Source organism: Calidris pugnax, unplaced genomic scaffold (genome assembly GCF_001431845.1).
Source record: "Calidris pugnax isolate Ruff unplaced genomic scaffold, ASM143184v1 scaffold30, whole genome shotgun sequence".
NCBI lineage: Eukaryota > Metazoa > Chordata > Aves > Charadriiformes > Scolopacidae > Calidris > Calidris pugnax.
This window is the reverse complement of record NW_015090776.1, coordinates 234,951-245,222: the sequence shown is the minus strand read 5'-3', so window position 1 is coordinate 245,222 and position 10,272 is coordinate 234,951. Positions and strand designations below refer to the sequence as shown.

General features: G+C 38.4%; 2 protein-coding genes across 4 annotated transcripts in view; both read left to right on the top strand.

Annotated features, from left to right (window-relative positions):
* Positions 1–10,272, top strand: part of LOC106890775 (rab GTPase-activating protein 1-like) — a 273,774-nt gene that overhangs the window by 86,850 nt on the left and 176,652 nt on the right. The window lies entirely within an intron of this gene.
* On the top strand, positions 61–3,856 carry GPR52 (G protein-coupled receptor 52). 3 transcript variants are annotated; one of them, XM_014948116.1, is made up of 2 exons: positions 61–723; positions 1,876–3,856. In XM_014948116.1, the coding sequence occupies exon 2, from the start codon at positions 2,068–2,070 to the stop codon at positions 3,151–3,153; it is 1,086 nt and encodes a 361-aa protein (XP_014803602.1). In that variant the 5' UTR covers positions 61–723; positions 1,876–2,067; the 3' UTR covers positions 3,154–3,856. The 3 variants fall into 3 exon arrangements, with proteins under 3 accessions (XP_014803602.1, XP_014803593.1, XP_014803610.1); XM_014948107.1 differs by having other exon boundaries at positions 61–970; XM_014948124.1 differs by having other exon boundaries at positions 111–149.

The window sequence follows — 10,272 nt, the reverse complement described above, 5'->3', positions numbered from 1 at the left end:
GAGGAGGAGGAGGAGGAGCGGCCTCAGGTGCAAGCAATAATTTCAAGGGGGGAAGGAGAGAAATAGCGCCAGAAGCTCTAGCCGCACCACAGTAACTAGGACTCCCCTGTCAAGCAGTTCATCCTAGCGGCTGATAAGGATGCGTGTAGGTGAGAGATCGCTATCTTGCTTTAACGAAGAATTAGAGAAAGTAGTGATTTTTATACGGGTGCTCTGTCGCTTATAGGCAAAGGGAATGAATAGCCGGCAGTGTTCTGGGATGTTATAAAATCAAAAGGACTTTCGGTACGGCGTGGCGATGCATGACAGGAAATTAACTCCAAAAAGAATGCTTTCTCTCAAACTGCTGCAACAGAATTGAGAATTTTGCTTCTTTAGAATCTGAAATTCTTCCTGAAGACACAGAAAGGACTATCAGAAACATCAGAGAGATTCTAGTACTTTTAAAGAGACTTAAAGCAAATGCCAGCGTTAATATCTGAATGACCTTGGAGATCATTTTATGTGGATTCATTAATTTTCACTGCCAGCCTTCTAGTCTCAGGAACTCTAGGACTAAAGATGGTTTTAACATTTTAGGGGCCTTTCAAAAAACATGATTGTATACAATTAATTACCTGCCTAATGATTCCTGAACTAATCAAGCATTTACTTAAAACCGAACACAGAAGAAGCTTTCTTTTAACGTTTTCTTTCTCCATAACTGCAAATAAAATGAACAAGGTAATGTCCTGCAATTAGAAGAACATTTTTTTTTAAAGGAACTATTTATTATGCTGATCGTCTAATAAATATAGAAGCCCTAAAACTACGTAGAAGATGAAGCTGAATAACAGAATGATGGAGTAGTAAACAATGGCAGCTTTTCTAGTCAAATCAGCATTTCATTAGCTTCACGGCAGAATGCAGATGGAAGTTTCTGTTCTCGTTGTATGGGGGTTTGTGAAATGATTCAGGTGTTGCTACAGAGGTGAGCAATATCATGGATATACCTATGAACTCCTGTGTGCTGATCCGCTGTAGCAGATATGGCAGAGTTTCCAAAGATGATTCTTTTAAATTACCTTTGCTGAAATTAAATCCAAGAGAATTTATTTTGTCTGTGGGGACCCTGAATTATGCTTCTGGCATTAATAATTGTAATGGACTATAATTGTTTGAAGGAATTGTGAATATTGACATAACTCTCCAAATTCTATTCTTAAATTATTTTCATTTTTAAATGAATAGACGATCTTCCTCATTGTATGTGAGATGTATGTTTTCTTTCCTGGGAGTCAGAGGACAAATCTGCCTTGTCCCCCACCTGACACCCTCCAAATAAAATTCATTATTCATACCCAAACAGTGGTGAGTCTATTGGAATTAACCTTGACAAAAATGTTTTCCTTACCTTTCCAATGAATAGCATGGATATGATGGAGTACCGTCTCCTGAGTGGAGCCAGAAAAGACAGCATTAGATGATGAACTTTTTCCTTTACTCTCCAGTCAGTCTGTGATTTAAATTGAGACATTAAAAAGATTGTCTCCAATAACTGCTGGTCCAGGAAACCTGAGCTGTACTGAGGTTCCTCCTTCCCTCCCTCAACCCGTTATATTCCAAAGTAAATGACTTTCTCAGGAAAATAAGCAGTCAGAGATTCCCCCCCTCCTTCCCTGCATAATGAATGTGTCTTTCTTTTGTCAGTTTTTATTTCCATATTTCACAGTACCTGTTTGTTTTAGAAGTGCCTTGTGTTTGCTAAAGATCGGTCAAGAGCACTGGAGGAGCTGATCAGTGGCCTTTCTCTTTCTGGCTTTTTTTTTTTTTCTTTCTTTCTTTCTTTCTTTCTTTCTTTTCTTTTTCTTTCTTTATTTCTTTCTTTCCTTAAAGCTAAGGTGTGCCAGAGGTGATGCACTGATGCTGAGGAGGCATCAACAGCTATGGGACTGTAATCCTCTCAAATGTAAGCACTGGCAGTGTCTACAAAGAGAGCTCGTGAGACGCTGAAGCAGAGTTTAGCTGCTGTTAAGCAGGTCATCTGCTCGCTAAGGCTCAGATTGCAGTGTTCCCTAATCACAAAACATGAACCAGTCCCGATGGATTGAATGGAGGACTCTGAATATGAGCAGTAGTGTTATGAACAGATCTGAGCACCTCTCCTGCCCTCTTGGATTTGGTCACTACAATGCAGTTGACATCTGTATCCTTGAGACAGTTGTTATTGTCTTGCTAACATTTTTAATTATTGCGGGTAACTTAACTGTGATATTTGTTTTTCACTGTGCTCCACTTCTGCATCATTATACCACCAGCTATTTTATTCAGACCATGGCCTATGCTGATCTTTTTGTTGGAGTTAGCTGCTTGGTTCCTACTTTGTCACTGCTCCACTACTCGACAGGTGTCCACGAGTCCTTGACTTGTCAAGTTTTTGGATATATCATCTCTGTGCTCAAAAGCGTATCTATGGCATGTCTTGCTTGCATCAGTGTGGATCGCTATCTCGCTATAACAAAGCCTCTCTCCTATAATCAACTGGTCACACCTTGTCGCTTGAGAATCTGCATCATTTTGATCTGGATATACTCTTGTCTGATCTTCTTGCCTTCCTTTTTTGGTTGGGGAAAACCTGGTTACCATGGAGATATTTTTGAATGGTGTGCTACCTCCTGGCTAACTAATGCCTACTTTACTGGCTTTATCGTGTGCTTACTATACGCTCCTGCTGCCTTTGTCATATGTTTCACCTATTTCCACATCTTTAAAATTTGCCGGCAGCACACCAAAGAGATAAACGATCGGAGAGCTCGATTTCCTAGCCATGAAGTGGATGCTGCTGGGGAGACTGGGCACAGCCCCGATCGCCGCTATGCCATGGTTTTGTTTCGGATAACCAGTGTGTTCTACATGCTGTGGCTCCCTTATATCATATACTTTCTGCTGGAGAGCTCTAGGGTGTTGGAAAACCCAGCGCTTTCCTTCTTAACGACATGGCTTGCTATAAGCAATAGTTTCTGCAACTGTGTGATATATAGCCTCTCCAACAGCGTTTTCAGGCTGGGACTGCGGAGACTGTCAGAGACAATATGTTCATCTTGTATGTGTTTAAAAGACAGGGATGTACGGGACCCTAAACCAAGAAAACGGGCTAATTCCTGCTCCATTTAAAGAAAGCGGGCGCATGTAATCAAATGTGGAGTTTTGATAAATATTTGCTGTATCTGGAAACTTGCCAGAAGAGAAATGTTTACTTGAATAGTTTGCTATGATGTTAGAGTGAGTTTTAAAAGTGATTTGTGGATAAAGGAAAAGGCTGCTGTAAGAGGGGTCGCTGAACTTGAATATAGCTCTTGTGAAATTGTGAGGAGAGCAATTCGACGGAGATGATGAAGAAAGTCAGAACTAAAAATCTTCCAAAGGGCATGAAACAACTACCACATCAGAGGAGGTTCCTCATAAAATACATTAGTTAGTTACTACCTTACATTTTCCCCCTTGTAGAAAAGTTGTCTTACTATCTTTGTGTCAGAATATACTGTAGCCTTCTGAATTTAAATATATTTAAGAGGAAACAATCAACAACACAGTAAATGGCTGTCCGTAAATTATGTACCTGAGGACTATAGTAGATATTGCAGATTAATAATCAGCTCTATTTCTGCTCACATCTTGTACAATTTTCAGTTGTACAAACAGTCCGCAATCATAAAACCTACACTGGGCATGACGCTTTTGGATAAAATGGCACATTTTGGTACAACTGTCAGGGAAGCTCATTTCCCTTTTTTTTATTTTAATTTTCTTTTTTTTTTTTTTTTCCCCCATACTGTGCATCCCCAGATTCCATCATGTCCAAGTGGTTTGAGGGCATCTACGAAACTGTCAGGGAAGCTCATTTCCCTTTTTTTTTTAATTTTCTTTTTTTTGTTTTTTTTCCCCATACTGTGCATCCCCAGATCCCATCATGTCCAAGTGGTTTAGTTTGAGGGCATCTACGAGGTAAACTGAGTTTCAAACCATTCTTCCTGCAGAAAACAATAGCTCTTCCTGGCTGGCTGAGTAACTGCAGCTGCCCATGTACAATGACTTCTTCAATCTTTCATTCTCTTGATCCTGTTAAATTAGCACACACTATCGATGTAGTGTCCTTTAGGGTGTACTAAAGCTTTTCCTTTATTGGCTACACAGATAATCCTAACACAAATATGATAATTGCACACAGCAGTGTGCATCACTGCTTAGAAAACTAAAACCAACTAACCCTTTTCTCTGGAAAGTCTAAATAGCTTATTGTTGTAGCTGTCAATCCGTTCTGTGAACCTAGCTTGCACATACTGTATTTTTTTTAGAGAAAATGTAAATTGTGGTCTGTGCCTAATGTTTTCATAGCACATGGAATAGGTCAGTGCTACAGGATTAAAAAAATTACACTTGCTTTAAGAGAAATACTTCTGTGCAGTTGTTGAATAGCTGTTTGTTAGACAAGTGTTCTTGGAGGAGGTGAACGAGACAGTTTAGTATTAAATACAGGCAAAGAGCTTCAGTATTTCCTTTTGTACTGAACTGATTTTCAGGTCCACTGATGAAACCTTTTTTATTTTGCAAGGGCGCACATTAGGTTTGTGTAATAAATTGCCAGGGGTTCAGATGCATGCCAGTCAATACAATATTTAAATTATTATTTTGAACCAAATGTAATTTTCTTAGATGGTTATTGGCTTTTAAAAAAGGCCCAATTATTGATTATTGGTGCCTTTTAACACTGCACTATTATTCCTTCTTTCACCAAAATGCATATGTAAAGATCGTGCCTATTACTTTTTGTAATGGAAGCTAACCACGCTTGCACACTTGTGGTTTGACTCTAGATCTCCCTTAATTATGTATTCTTTGTTCTTTTGAGGTGGTTCTGAACCCCTGTACGTTTTTTTAAACCTGTAAGAAAGTTGAAACAATGGAATAAAGTAGTATTATGTATATCAAAACCAGCCTTGGCTTTAGTTCCCTGATGTTACGTTCCGTTCTCTGTGAAAGTTTTTTTTTTTGGGGTTAGGACTCAAGAGTGAATGATTTAAACCATGGACCTCCAAAGTTGCTTATTTGCTGTCTTAAAAGTTTATATACTGGCTTCCAGCATTGCACAATCTTTAAAGCATATTGAAATATGACTTGAAACATTCCTCTAGCTAAGCTGAGCTGTTGCTGGCAATTAGCCCTGACAGATATTATGGAAAAATGAGTAGTATTCTTTGCACGTATCTCATAACGCTCCATTTCTACAGGAATGTGTCTGCTGCCTTCTTTTGAAAAGTTGCTGTTTATTTCAGAAGGCTCTTTTTGGCTGACTGCTGCTCTATAAGGTTGTGTAACCCCATCTCTTCTTACAAACAAGCTTGGATTCATTTCGTTTTGTCATTATTTTGTCATTGTTTCCTGCTTAGTAGGTCCTCGGCGTGCTAGGCTTAGACAAGGAACAATGAAATATCTCATTTCTCCCAACTCGTGGGGCTGGTTTCATACCAATAAAGTAGTTTTATATCTGTGCTCCGGAGCTGGCCGCTTACTGCTTCTGTTTTTCATTGGTGTTCCTGGTAATAAGTTTCTATGGGACATCCTGAAATTCAAGAAAAGTTCTAGAAAATGCTTGAATTCGAACTAACCTTTTATCAAAATCAAGCAACGCAGCTTGGAGGCAGTGGGTGTATTGTTAGTGTGGTGCTGTAACCACAAATATGTAGAAATACACAAGCCTAACTCATTTCTATCTTGGTAGTGCCTTAGTTGAACCCTGCTTGTATAACCTCACCTGAACGGAGCTGGCGTGCAGCGACCTGAAGCTTTATTGCCAGCAAATGGTAGGTCAGAAAGGGAGCTTCACTTCAGAAGGTTTACTCAGCAGCCCACCAGCTTCTTGCCCTAAAGGGCAGAATTAGCAATACTTTTCTCTCTACCCTTGTGTTGCGCTTGTGGAGTTGTCAGCTGGGACCGAAGATTTCCTTTTTCCTCAGGCTGTCCTTGGAGGGAGAGAATGTGGTAGAAATCCAGTATCCTGCAAACAAATCGTAGGTTCCTAAGCTCTTTGTCCTTTTTTTGGGGGTGGGAGGGTTTGTTTCTTAAACGTTGGCTTAATGTTATTGGAGCAAGAATGCTAATTTGCCTATCTGGACCCTGAATTGCAGTTGCTGTAAAGTCACACTTCAATCTCTAAATCTCAGTCTCCTGGAATCTGTCAAATTAAACATCCTCAGCAGAGTTAAATACTGTGTTTCTTTGTGCTGTTTCCATGATGACAGGTTTTGACGGGATGGTCAGGCATATGAATTTTTAAATTTAGTAAGTTTGTTTCATTTTTTTGAAAGTGTATTCTGAACTCATGATTTAAAATTTTATTAGAGGGAGGTTTGTTACTGTTCTACTAATGCTGTCTGAAGATTCCAGCTGGTGCTAAATTCTTTTCCAATATTATAAGGCTGGACGTTTTGATGAACAAAAAAAAGTCCAATAGGAATTCCACTCACCCGGTCTGTCACTTTTGATTTTCATTCTGTCATTATATAAAGTCTCGTGTTCTTGTATGAAAATCTGATTAAAGAATGGGGCTTTTAAGGCTGGCATCTGAAATATATATCCTGCTTTCATGTGCCTAAAGATCTTTATCATTTATGAAAAGCCTAGTAAATAGATGATCAGACACTGACCAGAGAAATTGACCTGATAAAATCAGTGTTGATAATATAGGTAAAAATGAAATATCTCCTTATCCAGATACATTAAGAGAGTTGCTAAAACTTTAGCATCCTTTTAAAAAAAAAAAGCTAAAAAAAATAAAGTAGTAGTCATAAGCAGAAAACATATGTAAAATAAAATATTAAATTAAAAGGTTAAAATTAAGAGATATGTCTAAAAGGTAAGCAAAACAAATATATATATATATAAATCTTTGTGGAGGTAGATTATGTTGTGCCATTACATTTCTCTTGAATACTTATGCTTGTAGTGTAACAGGGGCTATGTCAAGGTCGATTGCCTTACCATTTTTGGAACCTCATGTCTTCAGCCTAAGGAGAAGTGAAAAATAAACCCTTTGTAACAGCAGCAAAAGGGCTACCAGAAAAGTAATGTTTTCTTCACCAATTTTTATGTGTTTCCTTATTTTTTGGAATGGCTAAGTGAATTTCTCCTTAAAACACTGTTCTTTAAAAGGAAGGAAAAACAGTAGTAATGAAAAACACAATGCTTTTAAAAGTTTACTTATTGTTTTATAGTAAGATTTTTTTTTTCCCTATTTCTGTTTAAGAATCCATTTTGTAATTGTACTTGGTAAAACATGAGATATCATGTTAGGTTTATTTTTGTGCAGAATCTTTGTGCTTCCTCTGCTGAAAAGATTGAAGTGGTTTGTTTTGTTGAGCCACCTTTCGGAGATACAGTTTATGAAGACCTTTTAAAAATAGCATTTATATTGTTTTAATAATATTTTTAATTCATTAGTGTCTGACAACTGAATATCCATAATCATACTCTTTACACTCAGCAAAACTAGTAATGTCTTTTTTTGGTGAAATAACTTAACTGGTCATTATCAGCCGTTGAGCTGTATGGATGTAATGATTAGCTGTTTCATTAGCTGTTTCATCTTTTGTATGACAAATTAAGTTTCACTGTAAAGGAAAAATAATTGTTGCAACAGGGTATAGATTTGATGGGAAATGCATCAGATTTAATACTATCTCACAGTTGGTTCTCAATGTGAAACTATTTCATCTTTCCATATAACAGTTGTAGCCGAGCAAGTTCATGTATTGGGGTTTGGTTTGTGGGTTTTGGGTTGGTTTTTTTGTTGTTGTTGTTTTGTTTTGTTTTTAATGCTGCTGCTTGACTGCTGAGGATCTATATCTCTTAATCCAGGCCGCTGCTGGTGGTGGGAATACCCCTTTAACAGCTCCTAAACTCAGTTGCAGCACCAGGACACGGTGGTCCTGGAGCTGACTTTGCCAAGGAGCAGTGCCAGAGGTTCAGGAGGCCAACATTGCTGTGGGGGAAGAATGTCAATGAAGGTGGCAGTGGCCTCCCCAGCCATCCCCCAGGATCAGCTGATTTGCAGATCTTTCAGTTTTATTGTCACTGTCACCAAAAGGATAAGTTTAAGCCTTTTTCTTCATCCTTGCCCCATTACGTCTTTCTTTCTTGAGGGTGTTTTATGGATGGACTGTGCATCATTCTGCTAAAGAACTGAATTAGATTTATTTTGTTGGGGTTTTTTTTGATTAAAATATTTTACGTATGTCATTTGAATGGCAAAACCAAGCATTCCTTTGTTAACTGGATACTGATTAATTTTTAGGCCTTTACAAAAATAGAAGCTGAGGTAGTGTTTTCCTATCACTTGCAGCATCACCTGGAACATTGCTTAAAGACAGTATTTTCCAAAGATTGCATGATTTTGCTAAACTAAATATGAAGTTCAAGTAAAATCTGATTCCCCCCCAATTTAACATAGACATGTTTAATTTTTTTTAATGTGTACTGAATTTATACATAGATCTCTGCAGTCATTAAGCATTTTTAATTGTTAAGTAATGTCTATGCCATTACTGTAGTTTTGTGGGGCGAAAGCAATTTAGAAGGCTATTTGACTAGCTTCCTACTCACAGATTTTTCTAGTTAAATGAAATGACTCCTTTCTCGATCTGATATTAGGAAAATCCTCTGAGCTTCATGAGCTTTAAGTGCTGAAGGAACAGTATGTGCATGGAGAAGCAGCTGTTAATGGCTCTGTGCCCCAGCACAGCCTTGAGAAAATACTAAAAACCGCTCACTTTTTTTTTACATCCATAATTTCGGTGGACTTTTCCTTTGTTCAAGTACTGTGAAAGGTAGGATGAACATAAAGAAACCTTAGTGCTTTCAGCTGCACTGACAGGAGGCTAGGAAAAGCAATTTCAGGCAGTAGAAGTGCCTGGAGATCTTCGGGATTTTATCACAGTCTTATGCCGACTGCTGCCAAACTTAACCCTCTTGAGAAGAATGTTACAGCAAAGCTGAAGGCTTTTCGTTTTAATCACTGTGTGACTCTGAACAAAGAAAAGGTGATTCAGATCAAAATGAAACTTTTCTAAGTGCAGTGATGACCAGGGAAAAGAGTTTCACTTTTTGTATGCGGCGTTCATCCTTGCTTTCAAAGCTCTCAGTCTAAATTTTGCAAGCAGAAGTATTAGAAGAAGTGACAAGACACAAAGGTTTTGAGAAGGGGAAACTCAGAGATGTCAGTGTTAATCATGCCAGGGCATTTCTGTGTCTTGACAGCATTGCTTTTTGTTTCTTCATTTTCCTTAAATGACATAGGTAATGCTTGCTGTCTTTTATTTTTATTTTTTCCATCCTTCTTTAAATGATTTGAATAAGCACAAATTCTTTTAATAATGAAAGAAGTCCATTTTATGAGATATTTAAGTGAAGAATACGATGGCGTTTTGGCAAAGTATAACAGTGTGTCCCCAGAAGAGAACAAAGTGTATTAGGTGTGGAACATACACTGCTTTGAATTTCATACACTTTAGTCAGGAAAGTCTTCAAATACCTGTTCCACGTGAGGGTTTCTAATCCTTATATTGTATCTCCAGTGTTATCGATGCTTGCACATGTATTATTTAAAAATTCTTCTTGTGTGACATCTAATTTTAGAATTGTCAATGGACAAATGACATTTTCCATGATCAGGCAAATTTATTCTGACCTAGGAAAGGCACCTGCTGAATGCACGGGTTTTTGGTGTTTATTAAGTGATTATATAGCATATGTGTTCTCATTAGTTGTTTAATTGTGGGGAAACAAATACAGGGACCGTGTACAGGGGCAGAAGAACTGACTGTTCCTCAGATGGACTGCTCCTCATCTGTGGCATGAAATTATTACATCAGATGAGCCCGGGTGAGGTGAGAGTGAGTGACCTTTATTTATTTATTTCAGTAGCCTACCTTAATCCCACTATGTCTGTGTTCACTGCTGTGTGTAAATGATGACCGTCAAACACAAAACACTTGTGTCACTTTGGAATGTGTATACTTCCCTGTTTCCTCCTAAGATTGGTGTAGGCCTCTCGGTGTGGCGTGCCATTTAAACCTCTGATTCATGTTCGCTGACTCAACCGGTGGTGGTTTGAATCGGTACCGTTCCGGCAGCAGAATGAAACATGCCTCTGCCTCGCCTCCTCTTCCCGTGGTTGTTTCAGGTCAGTCTGGCAGCTTAATGCAAACCCATTTTTGGCAGTGGGTAGGGCTGTGTGGC